The sequence below is a fragment of the Hevea brasiliensis genome, chromosome 2, assembly GCF_030052815.1.
Source record: "Hevea brasiliensis isolate MT/VB/25A 57/8 chromosome 2, ASM3005281v1, whole genome shotgun sequence".
In the NCBI taxonomy this organism is placed as follows: Eukaryota; Viridiplantae; Streptophyta; class Magnoliopsida; order Malpighiales; family Euphorbiaceae; genus Hevea; species Hevea brasiliensis.
Window position 1 is genome coordinate 112,011,676 of NC_079494.1, and position 22,644 is coordinate 112,034,319.

Here is a 22,644-nt window from a genome sequence, read left to right on the forward strand (position 1 = left end):
TTACTATAATTTCCTTAGACTCAAATTAAAAAAAAAATCTTTTATAAATTAAAGCCATATCATGTATTTTATTTAATTTATAATTTAGTTTTTTTTTTTCGTGATTACTATAAAAAAATAAATTCGAGATAAATTAGATATTTTTTTAATTTTAAGTCATTAATATATTGTTAGTACAATAATTTTTAATGTTAAGCATTTATTATTATTTTTAATTAACAATAACTTTCATTTAATTTTTAGCAAGTAGATTTTATTTTTAAAAAAATTTTCTAATGAATTTATATTATTTTTATGAATTACATAATTTTTTAATTGAACCCACCTAAATGGATTTTCTGGCTTCGTCACTAGTTATCAGAGTCTATTATATTTTAATGTTAAGCCATCCACTAGGGGTGTGCAAACGGTCGGTTCAAAATTGAACCGATAAAACTAAAAATTGAAAATAAAAAAATTTTAAAAACTGAACCAAACCAATTAATAAAAGAAAATCAAATCAAACCAAACCGATAAATAATGATTTGGTTTGGTTTTAAACCGATCAAACCGAATTTTACAAAATTTGATATTTTCAACATTAAATCTAAATAACAAAAACATAAAAAAAAATAGAAATCAAAACTCAAAAATCTTAGTGTTCAGTTCAGTTTTCTTTGATTTTTCTTTATATATATATTAATAATTTCGGTTCGTTTTGATTTTTTTTTTGTGAAAATAACTGAACCGAACCTATTAATCAAAATTATAAAAAATTATAAGCCAAATCGATTAAATTTTAAAACCGAACTGATTGAACTAAATTGACTTTGTTCGGTTCGATTTTAACTGAATTCTGCTCTCTCCTACCATCCACATATGTGTTTTTGCAAACTTTATACTCTAAATATTCATTCTTAAAATGTGAATAGATATATTGTCCTACATTAATATTAGATAAGGTATTTATATTTTATATAAAACTTAGATAAATTTTCTTCTCTTAAACTAATTTTTGAGATGAAGTTATATTCGATTAATTTTCTCTACATAATATATTTAAATTTATGAATACGATCTTAAAATTTGAAGGAGTGGATGTCATTTATAACTATAAAAATCTATTTGAGCTTTGAAAGTATAAGTTTAGGTTTGATGCACATATAACCTGCACAATATCATTATGACCATTTATGAAGGTATTATAAGTTTATTATAAACTCAATTGATTATATCTCTAAAATATAAAATATATAGTGAGTTCTGCATATTAAATACATAAATTTTAAAAATTTATATTTTAGATCTGGACAAAATTTTTTTTTAAAGTGTTATGTAGCCTAACTACTGGCTTAGGATCTTACCAACAATACTTTACATTTCAAGCCACCTTAAATTAAATGGAAGCATTAAATAATCCATCCGAGTTACAAAAAGTGTAACAAGAGAGAATCATAGAGCTGGTCATTAACGGCAGATCCAAGATATCCTCCTAAAAGTTTGAACTTTAATGATATTATTTATTAGGTATTCAATATTCTCTTTTAATCAATTTCTTATTAAATTTAATAGAGTTTTTTTTTTTTTACAGATGGTATAAATAATTTGTTAAAGAGTAACTTTCTATTTTTAGGATTATTATTTAGTTATTTATATTGTATTATTTTTATTATTAGAGAAAGCATTATTAATTTATTTAATAAAAAAATAAAAAGCACAACTAATAGAATTTTCGATGTGCATTATTAGATGGTCTATTTGAACAAATCCATCGAAAATTTTGCTAAAAGACAAGAACTAGTTACCCCTTTTTCTAATTTTCTAATTTTTGTTTTGTTCGTATAAAAAAACAAAAGAAAAATTAGATAAATTAGATAGCGGATCAAGTTCTAAATGACACAATAGCCTGTAGCTTGACGTCATCTCTGACGGACAAGGTACTACTGCGTATGCTTTCTCTATCTATTCATTAAATTTTGTTCAATTTTCCTGCAATTAATGTTGCGACGACCAAGACTTAAAATTATGGACCCAATAATCACAGCACGTGATTCTTTAATTACGCTGAATGGAATTTCTTCAATTCCTTCGTAAACAAAATACTACATTCAATTATTTATTTATTTTTAATACAATATTTTTAATTAAATTATAACTTAAAACTGCACAGTTTTAGTAACTATTTAATATTAATAAATTAAAATTTATTTATTTATTGTAGAAATTTATGGCTCTATATAGAGCAAATAATTAATCTCACAAAAATCTTCAATAAAAATTTAAAATAATTGGGTTATGCATGTCAGATATAATTAATTAATATATTGTTTGAAAGAATATCTACATACAAAATTTGTCCTGAAATTAAAAAAAAAAACTTAAATGAAAAATTATAAGTTGGATTTTTATTAGTTCTTGTATTTCAATTTAAAAGAAAAAAAAAACTTAATAATACTACTGACCAACCTTCGCCGGCCGTCAACCTTCAACACCTCCAATAAATTATTTTCAATGCACATGTTCAAATGCGTAGATTAACTTTAAAGATCTGCTTATATGCGTATCAGTGAGATTTATAATTAAATTTAAAGCTTAATAAATTAATAGCAAATACACCTTTTCTTAAGATTTTTTTTCCTTGAAAATAGTGATGATAGCATTATGATTGAGCCCTTTTACTTGGGAAAAATTTTATAGACACCCCATAAGCAAGTAACTAAGGAATTATTGAAGGATGATGACCAACGATTGAAGATCGTTTCTATATAATGATGTTCATCTTATTGTTAAACTCTTTTTTTTTATTTTTAATTTTTGAATGGAGAAAAATATTTTATATTAAAGATACATTTAGGCTGAAAGACATATGTAGAAAGGGAAACGCATGCATTTACCTAAGTTGAAAAATATTTACTAATTAGCAATTTTAAATTCTTATCATAATTATTTAGATTGTTATTATACATTAACATAAATCATCATGATATCTTTTATTATTTTAATGGCTAGAAATTGATTCTCTCACGGAAGATATGTATTCCACGCAATGACAAGGAGCGTTTTGTTTTTCTCTACTAAATTACAAACTTGTTTATGCTAATCCCATCCTACGCGCGCTCCAACGTAATCCACCCAACCTCCATTTCCATTATTCAACTCGGATAAATTATCTGTTATTTTAATAATATTATTTAATATTTATTTTTTATATTTTAAAAATTATATTATATTAGATTAAATTAAAATTTAACTTTTAAATAATTATTAATTTTTTAAAAAATATATTTTTATAAAAATATGATAATATTATAATAATAATAATTTTATAATCCAATTGCAATTGAAAAAGAAGACCTTATGAATATGCCATCATACTCAATATAATAATAAGTATGTTTCAAGATATTGTATTAAAAGCTATCTTTTAGTTTTTTGAACTCTTTGAATAGAATTTTTATAGTTTTATTTAATCATATTGATTGTCGCCGATATATTTATATTATTTTTTAGTAAATTTAATATAAAATATTAATGATATTAAAGAGGTATTTTAGAATATAGTTTTTGCATTTATATTAAAAATAATAATCCTATTAAAATTTATTACTAATTAATATAAATTGAAGCAGAATTTAAAAACTAAATTGTTATAAATATTAGGATTAAAGGGATTAACAATCTAAAAATACTTACTGATTCAATGCATAGGAGTGGTTTTCTTGCACATGAGTTATAGAGGCAGAGGAAGGAAGGGGCATGAGATGAGAGAGGCCCTCTCAAGTTTTATTAAAAATTAAATATAAAAATATAATATTACTCAGTAAAAGGATAAATGGCCAATTTGGCCATTGAATTTAGCTTGGAGACTAATCCAATACAAAAGTAATTTATATGGTTAATAAGAGGAAATTTAAAAGTTGAATTTTCTATTTTGCAAGGAAGAAAACGAAAAATGAAACAAATTTAAGAGAATTTATGTGAAAATTATTTAAAAAGTATTTTTTTTTATTTATTTTCAGCCCAAATTAAGAAAAAATAGTGAAAAACATTATTAGTTTTTCTATTTTTCTTTCATGTATTTTTTTTCTTAAAATTAATTTTAATTTAGTTTATTTTTAAATTTTATAATTATTTTATTTTAATTTTTAATTTAAAATTAAAATGATATATAATTAAAATATTTATTCAAATATATATAGCAAAATATAAATATGGTGTAAAAATAAATTATTATTTAACTGATATAATTTTATTATAAAAATAATTTTATTGAATAAAATATTATTTAATTAAAAAAACATATTATAAATAAGGGATAATGTCCATAAAAATTTCAAACTTTAAATTCTTTAACAATTGTACTCATATTATTAAATTTTTAACTGGTTTATAATTACACCATACCATCTATTTCACCATTAATTGTTCAAAAAATCTCAAATTTTATTTTTTTTTTATAATTGTATTTTAATTTTTTAATAAATATATATGAATTTTGAAATTCATTAAAATTAAATAGTGATCATATTTTGAGTATGACAGATGTATTTAGTTAAATTCATGTGATGATCGGATGAGTGGATGCATAGCGATGGGAGATTTTATTTCCTTATAATTCTTCCCAACATTCATTTTATAGATTTTGTTTACATAAAACTGGCTCTAAATAAAATAATGATATATATATATAGAAAAAAAAAAAAAGAATTTAGGCATTAAAGATGTGTTTTGCCTTAAAATTAAACAAATACATTTGCAGTGACAATGACGAGACCATAAAGCCAATCGGGCGTAGCCTCTAGAAGACGAAGAATAGTCGCTGGTGCACAGTGATTGGAGAGTGGTTAACACGCTAAACTGTAGGGAGTTGATAAATGATCTGCGATAAGCCGATTACTGATTAACAAGCTGCCGAGTGCATCAGTACAGAAATCGAAGAAAATGGAGCAAAATTGTAAATAAGACAATTCAAAATTTCCTTCTCTATCTTTCTGCCAATATTGCTCTCTGCAGCATCTCTACATGTTTCTGAGGCGATTACCGTTTTGCTTTTCTCCATATCTCTGCAAGCGACAGAGACGCTGACTCTCTTCCAAGGACTCTCACCTCTTTTATATGCTTATATACAAAATAATAGACACCATCTAGCAGCAAACCCTTTCATTATGCGGCACCTCCGTGTATGTCTTTTCCTTTTTGCTTTCTGGACCCAGAATGGCAGAAACTAGTTTATTGTATGGCACTGTAGTTTTAGCATGAGTAGGCGTCTCCGTTTCCTGGAAATTCTTGTGGTGGAGGTGCATATTGGTTCTGGATTTTGCATGGCTTGATCCTGGTCCCTTTTTTTATGTGTTTTTTGTCGTCTTTTTTTTTTCCCAAAAAAATCAAGTTAAGAGGGTTTATCATTTTGCTGTTTGATTTTGTCTTTTATAATCTTTATTTTTTTGTCCGTCGTTAATTAATGAACTCGATTTAATTATTGCAATTTACTGCCATAAAGTTTCAAATTTAAATATTAATCAATGCAAATTGAAAAAAAAAATAATGAACTTATGTTTCCATCTCCAAGTTAGTTCGCTTGTCTTTCAAGAAAACAGCTACCTGTTTTTTACTTGGTTCAGATTATTTAGAGATTTAAAAAAAATATATATTTTTTCTTCATCTTTTCTTTATATATTTGTTTTCTTGAGTTTATATTGCATATCAAAGATCCAGCCTCTGCAACATTTCCCTTCATGAACTTTTTCTTTGACGGGATGTCTCTCTTTTTCAATGCCTTACTTCATGAAGTATTTTATGTACGACGAATATTTTACCTGCAGTCTGAGGCATAGTGCATAGTACGTTCTGCTCGCTCTTTGTAACTGAAAAGTGGGAGCTGCTTCCAGCTTTGTGATTCTTATTTTCCTTTTTTTTCAATGGATCCAATTTAGTCTGTTTTTCTTTTTTCGGTATTTTGGATTTTTTTTTTAGCTAATGCAATCTCGAGTTTGGTCAGTGGCGCCACGCTTTTTGACTATAATTCGGGAAATTAAACAGTGTTTTTTGGTGGGCTAATTCATTTTTAATCTTGAAGTGTGGAGTCAATGATTAATTATGTTATTCTTACGAATTATTTTTTCTGTTAAATTTTTTCAGGCAGCAAGAGCAAGAGCAAGGAGATTGATCAGAACCCAACAGTATTGATTTTCTCGTCTAGTTAAGGGCTTAAGGAAGTTAAAGCATGTCTTCTCCACCATGGATTACCTCCCTCTCTTGCTCAAGCTCTATTGTTCAATGTTCTGGGGACACATCCCTTTCATTGATATTTCAATGGTTGAGGTTCATATTCCTCTCTCCTTGTCCTCAGAGAGCTCTACTATCTTCTGCTGATCTTTTGTTCCTGCTTGTTCTCCTTGTGTTTGCGGTTCAGAAGCTCTTTTCTAGATTCACCTCCAGCTCCATCTCTGAAATCAACAAGCCCCTTATTGGAAACAACAGAGCTCATATTACAACTAACATCTGGTTTAAGCTCTCTTTGATTGCAACAGTTCTCTTGGCTTTTGTTTACACTGTTATCTGCATTCTAGCATTCAGTGGAAGCAAACAATTTCCATGGAAGGTAGTTGATGGGCTGTTTTGGTTAGTCCAAGCAATAACTCATGCAGTGATTGCAATCCTGATCATCCATGAGAAGAGATTTCAAGCTGTTACCCACCCACGTTCTCTTCGAATTTATTGGGTTGCAAGTTTCATCGTCATTACTTTGTTTATGTCATCTGGGATCATTCGTTTGGTTGCTCAAGAGAACAACCTTATAGCGGATGATGTAGTTTCTATAGTTTCTTTTCCTTTATATCTTGTTATTCTTTCTGTGGCCATTGGAGGATCAACAGGGATTACAGTAAACAGAAGATCTGAACCAGTGATAGACGATGATGAAACCAAATTACATGAACCTCTTTTGGGTAAATCCGACGTAAGTGCCTTCGCTTCAGCTTCGCATATATCTAAGGCCTTTTGGCTTTGGATGAATCCCCTGCTGAGTAAAGGCTACAAATCTACTCTCAAGTTAGACGACGTACCAACTCTTTCACCCGAGCACAGTGCAGAGAAAATGTCTCAGCTTTTTGCTTCCAATTGGCCTAAATCGCATGAAGAATCTAAGCACCCTATCAGGACCACATTGTTGAGGTGCTTTTGGAAGGAAATTGCTTTTACCGCTTTCGTTGCAGTTGTGCGGCTCTGTGTCATGTATGTTGGGCCTATTCTCATCCAAAGTTTTGTGGATTTTACTGCCGGGAAAAGAAGCTCCCCCTATGAAGGATACTACCTTGTCCTGACTCTCCTTGCTGCGAAATTTGTTGAGGTTTTAAGTCTCCACCAATTTAACTTCAACTCTCAGAAACTGGGAATGCTTATAAGGTCTACTCTCATCACTTCTTTGTACAAGAAGGGCCTGAGATTATCCTGTTCTGCTCGTCAAGCTCATGGGGTTGGACAGATTGTGAATTACATGGCTGTTGATGCCCAACAACTCTCCGATATGATGTTACAGCTACACTCTATATGGCTGATGCCATTGCAAGTTGGTGTTGCTTTAGTGCTCTTGTACAATGCACTTGGGGTTTCTGTGATCGCTGCATTGATTGGAATAATTGGCGTTATTGTGTTCATCGTGTTTGGCACTCGAAGAAACAATGGATTCCAATTCAATTTGATGATAAATCGTGATTCAAGAATGAAAGCAACAAATGAGATGCTTAATTACATGCGTGTTATCAAGTTCCAAGCATGGGAAGAACACTTCAACAAACGAATCCAAAATTTCAGAGAATCAGAATATGGATGGCTTTCTAAGTTTATGTACTCAATTTCAGGCAACATTATTGTGATGTGGTGCACTCCGTTGGTGATATCAACCGTTACATTTGGTGTTGCTCTTCTGTTGGGAGTGCCACTTGATGCTGGGACAGTATTCACAACAACATCTATCTTTAAAATCTTGCAGGAGCCTATCAGGACCTTCCCACAATCTATGATTTCACTTTCTCAGGCGATGATATCTCTTGAAAGGTTGGATCGTTACATGCTCAGTAAGGAATTGGTGGAGCAGTCGGTGGAAAGAGTGGAGGGTTGTGATGGTATAATTGCCGTGGAGGTTAAAGATGGTGCTTTTAATTGGGATGATGAAAGTGAAGATCAAGTTTTGAAAAATATAAATTTCAAAATCAAGAAAGGGGAACTTACTTCTGTTGTTGGGACTGTTGGATCCGGGAAGTCCTCTCTCCTTGCCTCAGTTCTTGGTGAGATGCACAAAATATCAGGAAAGGTATGGATGGTGACATGAAATTTGAAATTTTCTTATTTTTCTTATTTTCGTGTTCTGCAATCTTGTCATGGAAACTATATGATTAGATTTCACTATTACTACAACAGTACATCAGAAACTGTTCTTACCTGTGTTGCAGTGTTATCTTATGAAGTTTCTTTTATCTTCGACTTTTTGTTGCCTTCAGATCTCTTTATTCTTGCCTCACAGAGTCAGTCTGTGGAAGATGTATTTTCGTATTTCTCATTTGTAAATCTTTACCCGCCATGTTTCAAAATGAATACTTCAAATTTGTTTGGTTTTCTCTGGTGTTCTTATAAAGTTGCATTGTCTTCCTTGAACAGGTCAGGGTTTGTGGAACAACAGCCTATGTTGCTCAAACCTCGTGGATTCAAAATGGAACCATTCAAGAGAACATCTTATTTGGTTTGCCAATGGACAAGGAAAAATACAATGAAGTCATAAGGGTTTGTTGCTTGGAGAAAGACTTGGAAATGATGGATTATGGAGATCAGACTGAGATTGGAGAGCGTGGCATCAACCTCAGCGGTGGGCAGAAACAGCGGATACAACTTGCCAGGGCTGTTTATCAGGATTGTGATATCTATCTTCTTGATGATGTTTTTAGTGCTGTTGATGCACATACCGGATCTGATATATTCAAGGTATTTCTATTTGCTTGCTTTCTTGTTTAATGTATAGCCATTCTATATATAACATGTTGGGAAGTAAATGGGCAACTAATTTTATATCCATTCCTTTTGCAGGAATGTGTGAGAGGAGCACTGAAAGGCAAGACTATCTTACTTGTAACACACCAAGTTGACTTCTTGCATAATGTTGATCTTATCATGGTAAGTACCTATTTTATTTATATCTGACTTCGCACACAGATATTTATGGATTTGTGATTTCTGAAAAGAGTTGTTTCCTCAATACTAGGTCATGCGTGATGGAGTGATAGTACAGTCGGGAAAGTACAACGATCTAATGGAGTCTGGCATGGATTTTGGAGCACTAGTTGCTGCCCATGAAACTGCTATGGGACTTGTAGAAGAAGCTGGAGCCACAATACCTGGTGAAAATTCTCCCAAGCCACCAAAGTCTCCTCATGCCCCCTCCAACGTTGAGGAAGCCAATGGTGAAAACAAATATCTAGATCAACACAAGTCAGTCAAGGGAACCTCAAAGCTCATTGAAGAAGAAGAAAGAGAAACTGGTAAAGTGGGCCTGCATGTGTATAAACAATACTGCACTGCAGCTTTTGGATGGTGGGGTGTTATAGCGGCATTGTTATTGTCAATAATATGGCAAGTATCTCTAATGGCTGGTGATTATTGGTTGGCATATGAAACTCGTAAGAACGGTCCATTGCTTTTTACCCTTCTATGTTCATTACTGTCTATGCAATTATTGCGGTTATTTCGGGTGCTGTTAACGATGAGAGCATTTTTCATTACAATCATGGGGCTTAAGAGCTCAAATTTTCTTTTGGGGTATTCTTAATGACATCTTGCATGCACCCATGTCATTCTTTGATACCACACCTTCAGAAGAATATTAAGCCGGGTGAGAACAAAAGACTCAATTATGCTACTTCTTCTTCATTTTGTTGAGGCATGTTTTCATTTAACAATAGTGCAATGTATTTTTGTGCTGCTAAACAATGAATGCAAAAACAGAATGGTTTTTGGCTAAAGATGCTCAGATCGATGTGAATTTTTGGTTTCTCTCGACTTGTTTTGTTCTTTTCGGCATCATCCGACCAATCCAATGTGGATTTTTTCATTCCCTTCGTTTTGGGCCTTACAGTTGCCATGTACATCACACTGCTTAGCATCTTCAGTATTACATGTCATTATGCCTGGCCAAGCGTTGTCTTAGTAATTCCACTGGGTTGGCTGAACATCTGGTACAGGGTATGAGGTTTCATTTTATCTTTTTAATCTTTAATTTCACATTATAAAAAGAGAGTTCACAATGTCGCACAGAACATAAGTTACACATGTAAGCAAATTTCTTTCAGCAAATCTCTTACAAGGTGAAAGATTTCTGCTAAGGTCTTTCACATAATGTTATAGACCATAATTGTGTTTTTCATTTGTTTTACCCTAACTGAATGCCTGTACTTAAAATGATTTACCAAATTACTGATACTTTTTCCCTTCTTGGATTGCAGGGATATTTCCTTGCAACATCTCGAGAATTAACTCGCCTTGACTCAATCACCAAAGCTCCTATTATCCATCACTTCTCTGAAAGCATCTCAGGAGTTGTGACAATTCGTTCTTTCAATAAGCAGGAGAGATTCTCTCAGGAAAATGTTAACCGAGTTAATGCCAACTTGCGTATGGACTTTCATAATAATGGATCAAATGAATGGTTAGGTTTTCGTTTGGAACTGATTGGGAGCTTTGTCCTCTGCATGTCTGCTATGTTCTTGATTGTGTTACCTAGCAGTATTATAAGGCCAGGTAATTACATACTAGTATTTATGTTCATATACAACACCTCTCATAGATTTGCTACTTCAAATGCGTAATTTATGTTCACTTGATAAAATGAAATGTTTGGAACAAGTCATTTGAAATATCTTAAATAAAATAATCCTATACGCAGGAAGTCATACATGTTAATATATATAATTTTGAATGGTCAATTTAATGCGCTCAAATATCAGTAATGTTTATATTTTTGTTGATGAATTTTTTTTCTTGGTTCTTTGATGATCACTCTCTTATGCTGTTATATTATGTATTGCTATTAGATTAGTCAACTTAATACTTGTATGAAGTATTTGCACATTCTTTCATTACCATTGTTTTGCTCTACGAGAAGATGATAGTTTCTTATTCCATCGATAGCTGTTACATGTTTCAATAGCAGAAAACTAACCTGATTCTGCATAATGTAGAGAATGTTGGTTTATCTCTCTCCTATGGGTTGTCCCTCAATGGTGTGCTGTTCTGGGCCATATATATGAGTTGCTTTGTGGAAAATAGAATGGTTTCTGTTGAGAGAATTAAGCAATTCACAAATATTCCATCCGAAGCAGCGTGGGAGATAACAGACCGGGTTCCTCCTCCAAGCTGGCCTGCCCATGGCAATGTTGATCTCAAAGATTTGCAGGTATAGGCCCTAGTCTAATTCTGACTAAGTCTTAAAAAATAAAGGAGAAAATTTATCTCAGCATTTGTTGTATGAGTAGAATGCATCTACAATTATAATACCTTTTCAGGTTTATTGTAGTGCAAAGGGAAATGAGCTAGTTAGATCCAAAACCCAGCAGAACATTACACATTATCTCTAGGGAAAATGAATAATAATTACAAATGCAGTTGGTATCTTCTTTTATGTATATAGCATCTTTTAACCAATGGCATGCACTGAATTTTTCGCTAACAGGTTAAATATCGTCCGAACACTCCTTTGGTTCTCAAAGGTATTACTCTCAGCATTTATGGAGGAGAGAAGATTGGTGTTGTTGGACGTACAGGCAGTGGAAAATCAACTTTGATCCAAGTTTTCTTTAGGCTGGTGGAACCAACAGGAGGGAAAATAATCATTGATGGCGTAGACATTTGCAGGTTAGGACTCCATGATCTTAGGTCTCGCTTTGGGATAATTCCTCAAGAACCTGTCCTTTTTGAAGGAACGGTGAGAAGTAACATTGATCCTATCGGACAACATACAGATGAGGACATTTGGAAGGTAAGCATACCTATAATCACCTTTGTTTTGTATTATAGTTTGCATTAGTTGAAATTTTTTTCGTTTTGTAGAGTCTCGAACGCTGCCAACTAAAGGATGTTGTGGCTGCAAAACCTGAAAAACTTGATGCTTCTGGTATATGATATTCATATGCTAAATTTATAGTTTGCTCTTCTAATATTCTGCTTTGCGTCGATCATTTACGTAATTGGAAGTTGCTAAAATCTTTTTAACTTGATAGTGGTTGAAAATGGTGACAATTGGAGTGTGGGTCAAAGACAGCTTACGTATGCGGGAGAGTAATGCTAAAGCGCAGTCGGCTGTTGTTTATGGATGAAGCAACTGCTTCAGTTGATTCAAAAACTGATGGTGTAATTCAGAAGATTATCCGAGAGGACTTTGCAGCTTGCACAATTATCAGCATTGCTCACAGAATACCCACAGTCATGGACTGTGACAGGGTTTTAGTTATAGATGCAGGTGTGTAATCTCTTCCTATTTTTGTTATGGTCCAGCGAATGGAGCTGCAGAAAATCCTCCTGGTAAGTGTTGCTTTGCTTGCCACATGAAATTCTTACTGATTCCTCTTTATTTCTTCTTCATTCAGGATGGGCAAAAGAATTTGATAAACCATCTCATTTACTTGAGAGGCCATCACTCTTTGGAGCACTGGTTCAGGAGTATGCCAACCGTTCAGCTGGATTATGATGAACCAGGTTTTTTTTTTTTCCCTGCTGCTGCTAATCTTGTGAAGAACACAACCTGATTTGCTCAAGATATCATTCCACTTAGCTTCAAAAGAAGATCCTTCTCATTTAAATGTACCAGAAAATTATATCTAAATTTTCACTTCCCATTATACTTTGATCGTAATGTAATGATCAAATCATAGAAAACATGATTAGTGTTATTGACAGTTAATGCAAGTAAACGATGTTAGCGTCTCTCATCTTTGGAAGAACATCAATTATCTAATGTACCAGTTCCAATGATCAATATATTATTCTAGGACTGCGTCATCTGGAATTTTATTGCTTAGCTAAACAACGTAACATTGATGCATGCAACACCATGTTAAAAACACCTACTAATCTAAAGGCTTATGGGGACTAATTTAATGCTTCATGGCTGCCAAAGCCGGTAGATCAATCGGCTTTCCATCTCCGTGAGCCAAAGCTGGTACAGGGCAATGGCCTATTGCCACCTCCCACTAGCAACAACTAGCAGTGACACAAAGAAAGGCAGGAAGCTGAAGGGGAGAGAGAGCCAAGGGGGGAAAAAAGAGCGTGCCATTAACGGGAAGACGACTTTAGTGATTCTTCGCGGAGAGGCATTTCCACCAATTCAAAGAAATTGCTTCCATGGACTGTATTCGAGTGGCGGAACAAAAAATTTTAAGTTAGGAGAAAGAATTTCATTAAAAATTAATAAAAAATTTAATCAATTTTTTTCATCTGTCTTATGCTAAATTTATAGTTCAATGAAACTTATAGGTGGAATTATTGATTATAGAGTAAAATATAAAATCAAGAGGGAAAGATAAAAATAATAAATTAGTAAAAGAAAATGGATGTGTAAATAAAAGGCTTACTTGAAATTTGATTCTTCAATCTATTAAAGTATGGACAATGAGACCTGAGAAGGATGAAAGCTTTTGCACTGCGAATAGAATTCTTCTTCTTTAATAAAGATTCTTTTGTTTGAGAAATTATTAAATATATTCGGTACACATATACCATCTCTTATAATTATGTAAAATTCACTTTTTAAATTATAACGAGGGTTCATTTTTATATAAAAGAAAAAATATTTATGTGTATCAAAAGTATTCTATAATCTTCCCTTTTGCTTGTCTTATAAACTAACTTCTTTTAAGTTAAATGGAGCCATATTTAGGTTAGAAAGCAAGGACCCTATAGCCCCTTAATTTCGCCATTAAGTCTCTTCATATTTCTGCTTTCGATTATGAGTTGGCTTTCAAAGTGCCATTCATATTAGTTTTAGGGAAATTATTACATACTCCTAGAATATCATATCACAACTAAATTGGTGTATCCCATCAATAATAATAATAATAAAACATATCAATAATTTTATATAAAAAAAAAATAACAAAGTGAATACTATCAAAACGTGGCGGATTTTCACTTTTTAAATATTTTAAATTTATTTTATATATATATATATATATATATATATATATATATATATATATATATATATAGCTTCGTATTGGAGGTCAATCTTTTAAAATATTTTATATACTAATTTTTTTATAATTAAAAATATTTTAAAAATTAAATTAAATATTAAAATTTTGATTTATTGTAAGAACTATTGATAAATAATAAATATTATAAAAAATAAAAAAATAACGAATAAATCGTATTCTTTATTAAAAAAAATAAAATTAAGAGAGATGAATTTAAAAAAAAATATATATATTTTTTTCTCGTTTATTAATTAAAAGCAAATTTATATATTAAGCCTAAATTTTATTCAAACGAAATTTGGGCTCCCCCTCAACCTCTAAACGGTCCTTTACATCACCGTTTTGAAATGAATCAACTAAAGGTGCAGCGTTTAACATTTCGTGGAATCGTAGTCTACTAAAACCCTGCAGAAACCCTAGTTGTTCTTTTAGTTTGATTACCAATCAGACAGACGCTATCGGAGAGAGAGAGAGAGAGAGAGAGAGAGAGGGAGATGGGAAGGTCAAGAAGAAAATACAAGGCATCAAGGCATAAGGTTCGGGTGAGTCTCCCTAAGAAGAACCCACGTGTGTTCAAGCCAGCCTTCAATCTTCCTCCAAAGCTTCGCTCTCTCTCCGACGCCGATCGCTCCAAATGGGACGACAAGGCTAGCGTCATCCAGAACTACAAATCCTTCGGTGTTGTTTCCAACCCTAATTTTCTTGGCATCCGATCCCGTACTTCTCACATCATTGAGACCGAATCCCTTCAAGTCCCTGATCCGCCTGCGTCCGAGGGCGCCACAGACAAATTTGAACCCATCGATTCTGGCAGCGATCTTGAGGAAGACGGTTTGTATAATATCTCTGCAGCGTGTTTCTTCTTGTCTGAGCTATGAATTTGTTTTGAGATTGAGAGTAGAGGGCTTTTTTTAATTCTTTTTAATGCTTTTGAGCTATGATCGCCTTACCCTCTGTTTTGGGAGGAGGCAGAGTATAGTACGATTTTATAGCGAAAAGTTTTTCAAAATAAGATTTTTCATGATTTTCAGAGATTCATAATTTTCATAATTTGTTAGTGTTTGAAAAAAAATGAAAAATTTTTAAAGTATTTGAACCTCCTTAACCCACTAATTTAGTGGGTTGGACATCATACTTGTTCAAGATTTTTAAACATCCAAAAACCTTATTACTTTAAAAAACTCCTTCCCCCAAAACAAGGGGTTAGGGATTATTTTCGTGCTGGGTATTACCTTAGCAATATAGTGCGGGTATATTTTGGTGAAGTTCAATGCATAGGCATAGTTTCGGCTTCATATCTGACGAAATGAAGGGAAATCAACTTAGGCCTAATTTTAAAATTTGCAGCTTTAGGCACAGTTAGCTGCTTCTAATCTATATACCATTTTTTCTCAGTTAACTGATTTGTCACTTGTCTATCTGTTTCCAAGCCTAACGGTAAATTGCTATTGTTCAATGCACTTGTAGTCAACTATCAATTATGCTTTTTTCTTTTTTTGGCTCATTTGGGTGAGCATTTGAATCGCAATTGTCCTCATTGTTTATTGATTGCCCGGCAGAATATTTGCAATACAAATTTTGTATGAAGTATTATTATTATTATTATTTAAGATTTCCCTTTAGCCTTCTGGTTCATTTTCATGACAGTTGTTAAATCCTTTTTTTTTCCCTTAATTTTTCTGCAAGTTCTTACAGTTTTGATTCTTTATTGTTCGGTATCTTCTCTGCTAATTTCTGGCAATCAGAATGAAGTTTGTTGGTATTGAGTTGTTTGATTGTGGTTATTGTCATGCATTATATACATAGTGTACCCTTTCTTGGAATTTGGTTCTTTAAATGCGTTCGGATTTTATCAATTTCCTGATGCATTATGAGTATTCACCTCATAAATTCATTATTGTTTTTGTTCGCAAGAAAGTGAAAACCACCATTTTAGTTTGCCATGGTGATTATGCAAGGTGTTTTCTCGTTGAATTTCTGTGTTATTTTAGGGTCTTACTGGTGTTGGAATGTTGAAATTAAAGTGCTTTATGAATATTGCATCACTTGATGATCAAATTTGATATTTTATTTCATTGTTTGAACAGATTTGAAATCAGCCCTTGGGAAGAAGCGGAGGGATGGGAAAAGTGCTCCTCCGCAACCGCTGACCACTATGCAACGGGTTCATATTTGTCGGCTGATTGAGAAATATGGAGATAACTGCCAGGTCAGTTTAAGGTTCTTCTTCTTCTTCTTCCTCTTCTTCTTCTTCTTTTGTGATATTTGTGGTGGTTGGACTCACCTCAACTTCGATGTTTCACAGGCCATGTTCACGGATGCGAAATTAAATGTGATGCAGCATTCAATTGCAACTCTTGAGAAATTGTGCAAAAGATATCACTCATATAAAGATAAAAATCCTTTGATTTTGTCTTGATCGAGAATGAATTTTGGTTAGTCCCCGGATGTTGTAGAAGTATAATGTGATATGTTGTCCTTGTCCCAGGATTACCTTGAGTTTTATATTTCTTAGCTCTTCATTTCATTGGGTCAAATTTGGTGGGGTTGTCCAACTCTCTTATAAGCCTATTATTCAAATCTGATAATTTTAAGAACATATTAAATACCCCCTTGATTCTTCTAAAATGGAACCCTAACAATTGGAAGGGATCCAATCAAACCTGACATGTTGAACATACTTGATATGTGCATGGAATAAGGCAAAATTATTATATGCCAGATTACTATATCTTGAAGGCACAGCACATACTAAGTGAAGTATGCATTTGTGATTTACAAGGCTATATATGGTGCAATCAACAATCGAAACGATTGCGAAAAGACGTTATATATAGCTGAATCTTCACATACGCTTCTCGTTAGTTGAAAAGGCACAAGCAGAATTATTTAACTCATGATTTGAAAATGACTGCAGTAATTTTTGCTTTAAAAATTGGGAGGCACTATCTGTATGGTGAGACTTGTGAAATCTTCACTAACCACAAAAGCCTCAAATACATCTTTGACCAACGTGGTCTTAATCTTAGGAAAAGGAGATGGGTAGAATTGCTGAAGTATTATGATTGTAACATACAGTATCACTCTGGAAAAGTTAATGTGGTGGCTGAAGCTCTAAGCAGGAAGTCTTCTGGTAGTTTAGCTCATATATCTACTAAGAAGAGGTCTCTGATTGGTGAATTACATGAGTTGTTAGGTCAGGGAGTAGAGTTCGAAATCGTAGATGGATCATTCTTAGCACATTTTCGAGTTAGACTTATCTTGATTGATCGAATTAGGCTGCTCAGAAGAGGGATTCTCAATTGTGTGAAATTATAGATAGTATTCATCAAGGCCAAGCTCAAGGGTTCATGTTGAATAATGATGGAGTTCTTCGTTATGGCACTAGACTTTGTGTCCCTAATGTTGATGAGTTGAGAAAAGAAATCATGGAGGAGGCACACCATTCTGCTTACACAGTACACCTAGGTTCAACTAAAATGTATCGTAATTTAAGGGAGTATTATTGGTGGGGTGGCATGAAGAGGGATGTTGTAAACTTTGTTGCTAAATGTTTGACTTATCAACAGGTTAAGGCAGAACATCAGAGACCATCTGGGTTACTTCAGCCATTGCTTATTCCCGAGTGGAAGTGGGAGCACATTGCTATGGACTTTGTTATGGGTTTACCTATTACACGAGGTGGTTATAATGCAATCTGGGTGATAGTGGACAGATTGACAAAATCTGCTCATTTCGGTCCTGTGAAGACTACATACGACTTTGCTAAACTTGTGCAGTTGTATATAAACAAGATTGTTAGTCTTCATGGTGTTCGGTTTCCATTGTCTCTGATCATGATACTCAGTTTACTTCTCAATTTTGGAAGAAATTCCAAGAAGCTTTAGGAACATGAATAGACTTTAGTACTGCTTTTCACCCTCAGACAGATGGACAGTCAGAAAGGACCATACAGACATTGGAAGACATGCTTCGTGCATGTGTTATGGATTTTGGTGGCTGTTGGGATCATCATTTGCATTTAGTGGAGTTTGCTTATAATAATAGTTATCAGGCAAGTATAGAGATGGCTTCATACGAGGTATTATATAGTCGAAGGTGTAGGTCAACGATTTGTTGGGATGAAGTTGGAGAAAGAAGGCTTACTAGACCAGAGTTGATACAGTTAACTTCAGAGAAAGTTCAACTAATTCGTGATAGACTTTTGACTGCCCAAAGTCGACACAGAATTATGCTGACCCTAAGCGTAAAGACGTAGAGTTTATGGTTGGTGATCATATATTTCTGAGAGTTTCACCTATGAAAAGAATCATAAGGTTTGGGAAGAAAGGGAAGCTTAGTTCTTGTTTTGTTGGTCCATTTGAAATTTTGGAGAGAATTGGAACAGTTGCTTACCGTTTGGCTCTTCCACCTGGTTTTGCACATTTACATCCAGTTTTCCATATCTCTATGCTTTGAAAGTATATGATATGTCATATGAGGATGATATGTTTTACAACCTCAGACCATACAATTTAGAGATGATATGTCATATGAGAAGCAATCAATAAAGATTTTAGATCGACAAATTATGAAACTCCGGTCTAAGGAAGTGGCTTTGGTCAAAGTCTTGTGGCATAATCACTCAAGTAGTGAGGCCACATGAGAGGCATAATCTGAAATGCAAGCCAAATATTTTCACTTATTTGATTCTTCAGGTTAGAATTGTCTATTTAAATTCGGGAACCGAATTTTTTTTTAGGGGGGAAGTATGTGGAAACTCAATATTTATCTATTTAATTATTTATTTATTTTAATTATCTAACAATAATTTAAAATATTTATCTAAAAAAAATAAAATAAAATAAAGAATATTTTATTGGATGACCTGTTTATTTATTATATATATATATATATATATATTATTTTCGAAATTAAATATATATTTGCAATCTGAACAACTCAATTCAATAATAACTTTTATCACATTCTACACCTAATAGAACTCTTGAAATATATATATACTCTAATCATCTCTTCTGCTAAACTTTGCTCTCAAAGCCTGTTTATCACCTCTTTTTTTTCTACCAAATACTCTCAATAGGTATTTTCATCATCGTTTAATTATTGTTATATATGTATATATATAAATATATAAAATTTATGATTTATAATATGATGTGTGCAGAGAATTTATAAATTTTACTTTTCTATTCATCACCTTTGATTCTATTTTCATGGTAAAAATTCTTATTCTTTGTTCAATAATTGGTGAATTTAATTTTATTTTCTTTCCTTGAATTATTACAACTACTCTAGAATTTCATTAATTTTTTTTTTCTTTGATCATTGGTATTGAATTGGGTTGATAATGATTACTGTGAGATAGTAACCTTAAATTTAGATTATATATATATGTATGTGTGTGTGTGTGTGTGTGTGTGTGTGTGTGTGTAAAAGAGAGGGAGAGTCGTCCCTATTCACCGAATCCTGTTCGTTTGTCCACCGAAACAATTTCCGTCCCTGTTCACCGAATCCTGTTTATATATATATATAATTGTTATATATATATATATATATATATATATATATATATATATATATATATATATATGGAGAGCTATATATATATTAAAGTTATTTTATTTTATTATTATTTGATTTTTTTTTTTATATTTTGGGTATGTAGGAGATTCAAATATTCATTCTATTAGTTGAAATTATCTCTCTTTTATTGAATCTAGCTATTATTTTGGAGATTTCAGATGAGTAGTAAAGTACATGGCACCGTTTTAGTCCCTTTTAAAAATTCTTAGCATTAAATTTGTTATTAAATGAAATTTTAAATCAGTATTTTAACAATTATTTTACATGTGATTTTCTAGAGTTTTATTTTATTAAATTTTATTTTGATTTTGATTAAATAATTGATTTTGTCAATTATCTCTGCATTAGAGCCATTAGGATTCCGGGAACAGGCCTTTAGTGTCTTTATATTGATTGATATTTGACTATAAAATTTATTGATGTGTTACACTGAATTTATTTGAGATTGATTTGATCTTATTGACTCTCTGAAATTATTGAAATAAATTATTGGAATTGCATTATCAGCTATTATTTGCTATCTAAATTTTTTTGTTGATTTTAATTGATTTGTACAAATTGATTTTCTGTTTTGAATTGGTACCTGTGCCCAGTATCTGTTTCTGTTATCTGGCCCCCACCCTGTGGACTATCATGGTATTATGTTGCATTGTCGAGTCATGCATCATTGCAGTTTATGGTTTACATTAGTATTATATGCATTGATATCTGTAAAGGAGAAGGAAGGTATCTAATATCTGGTAGTGCGCTTACCTTCTGGCCTTTGGTGATGTGGGGTATTATCACCCTGGTGTACTGTACTATAAAATTTTATTGAATGGATTTCTTTTATTTATATGTTTTATGAAATTATTTTATTAATGATTTTGATAGCATGAGCATGATTTTATTGGATAGAAAATTTATTGCGAAATTAATCAAGCGTCTGCCTATTCCTGTTCTGTTGTGTGCTATAATTATCATTCACCGAGCATTAGCTCAAACCACGTTTTCTCTGTTTGTTATCTGTTTCAGATCAGTAAAATTCTGTAGCTGATTCAAATATTCAGTCCATTTTCTGGAGAGGGACAATCTTTGATTTGTTCTCATGGTATGTCCTAATTCATGTTTCCTCGGGCTAATAATTAGTTTAGTTTATTGAACAGTTTAAGTTTTTATTTGAAATCTGTAAAGACTCCGCAGTTTACTTATGGGATATTTAGGTTGTTTATTTAGTGTTTTGTTTATTTGGATTTTATCTATTTTTTTTGTTAGTAAATGACAATATATTTAACTTGTATGATTTAAGAATACTTAAATTATGCGCCGGTCGTAACACAAAATTTTGGGTTGTGACAAAGTTGGTATCAGAGCACTCCGCGTGGCCTCTTGAGCAATGGTGGGGTAAACCTCAGTGAGAACGCTGAGTCCCAAAAGGGGGGAGAAAGGTCTCTTAGGCAAATCCCACATTGGCAAAGCACGGAGGAGATTCTGGACTTAAATTAGGTGATCTTGGAACACTGGTTAGCGCGCTTTTTGGTGTAAAAGCCTAAGAGACAAATCCGTGAGGCCTAGTATGGGCTAGGCTAAAGCGAACAAGACTAGCCATTGGGCCGAGCCGTTATAATTGGTATCAGAGCACTCCTCGTGGCCTCTTGAGCGATGGTGGAACAAACCTCAGCGAGGACGCTGAGTCCCAAAAGGAGGAAGAAATGTCCCTTAGGCAAATCCCACATAGGCAAAGCATGGGAGAGATCCTGAACTTAAATTGGGTGGTCTTGGAACACTGGTTAGTGTACTTTTGAGTGTAAAAGTCCAAGGGACAAATCCGTGAAGCCTGGTATGGGCTGGACCAAAGTGGACAATATTAGCCAATGGGCCGAGCCATTATATATGAATATCAAATTTGGCCTTGTAATGTTACAGGTCCATTTAAGCATTAGGATGTCGTTTCTAGAACTCTTTTCTTCTTTATCATTGGTCTCGTCCCGGGTTGTAAATATTGAATTTGCGGAAAGAGACAGTAAGCGACAAGCATCGAAGTTAGTTGGGCGTTGAAGATGGAATGAGAAGTGAAGTTGGGTTTGTCATCGTGGAGGTGATGATAGGAGGATGGTCGGTTGGTTTGTATTCGATGGGTTGCATGTGAGAGGAGGAGAGAAGGGCTTGAGGGAGGGGGTAGAAGGAAAGGTCAAAGTGGCTCAGAGAGGGTTGAGGGGTTGAGGTTGGGGAACAAGAGCAGGAAGAGAGTAAGAAATTTGAGTAAGGGTTAAGGAGACGTTTGATAAAATGTTAATAAGAAATAATTATTATCTTCCAACTATTATTAAAGTTGAAAAGGGCACGGCCACGACTCTAAAAATGACAGGTCGCCTTGATGGTCAACATAGACCGCCGAAAATTTGAGCCGGATAATGTAGCATGTTTGGATAAGGGTAGATTATTTGAAATAAGACCATTTTGTTTAAATAAATTTATGGAAGTTGTAATTGGTCCAAAGGGATCTGTTGAAGGCCAACCAGGCCTTCCTTTTCCCTATCTGTTCTTTAAGTTCCTTTTCCAACTGCTAATTCCCGTGTTCAAAACTGTCAACCGCCCATGCACATCAGCTGCCAAACCAGTGGCCAAAGATTGTGTCTTTATCAAAAGATAATGCAAGGTACTCTAAAAGATAAGCACGGTACTCCATCTGTAATATGAATACAGGCCTCTTCATGCTTGAATATATATCCTCATGATTAGGCCTTACTATTCAGCGTCCAAAATCTGATGTTAAGAATGTGACAAAAATGCAGGAAGTCTAAGACATGATCTGAAGATCCACAAGCAGCCACCTTTATAAGAGATCATGACAGTGACATGGTTC

The 22,644-nt window shown here is 33.0% G+C and overlaps 2 protein-coding genes across 2 annotated transcripts; both read left to right on the forward strand.

Annotated features, from left to right (window-relative positions):
* The first annotated feature begins 4,700 nt into the window (after positions 1 to 4,700).
* LOC110635693 (ABC transporter C family member 4) lies at positions 4,701 to 13,027 on the forward strand. The gene is given in 14 exon segments (XM_058138892.1): positions 4,701 to 5,159; positions 6,118 to 8,290; positions 8,635 to 8,955; positions 9,058 to 9,144; positions 9,233 to 9,765; positions 9,767 to 9,843; positions 10,025 to 10,209; positions 10,470 to 10,764; positions 11,205 to 11,419; positions 11,696 to 12,001; positions 12,073 to 12,136; positions 12,243 to 12,286; positions 12,289 to 12,481; positions 12,609 to 13,027. Coding segments are annotated over 13 exon segments (4,509 nt in total). The 5' UTR covers positions 4,701 to 5,159; positions 6,118 to 6,202; the 3' UTR covers positions 12,710 to 13,027.
* A 1,619-nt stretch (positions 13,028 to 14,646) lies between these two features.
* Positions 14,647 to 16,740, forward strand: LOC110635711 (uncharacterized). Its single transcript, XM_021785142.2, has 3 exons — positions 14,647 to 15,044; positions 16,301 to 16,422; positions 16,519 to 16,740. Exons 1-3 carry the CDS (start codon positions 14,708 to 14,710, stop codon positions 16,630 to 16,632), a joined length of 573 nt encoding a protein of 190 aa, XP_021640834.2. The 5' UTR covers positions 14,647 to 14,707; the 3' UTR covers positions 16,633 to 16,740.
* The last annotated feature ends 5,904 nt before the right edge of the window (positions 16,741 to 22,644 follow it).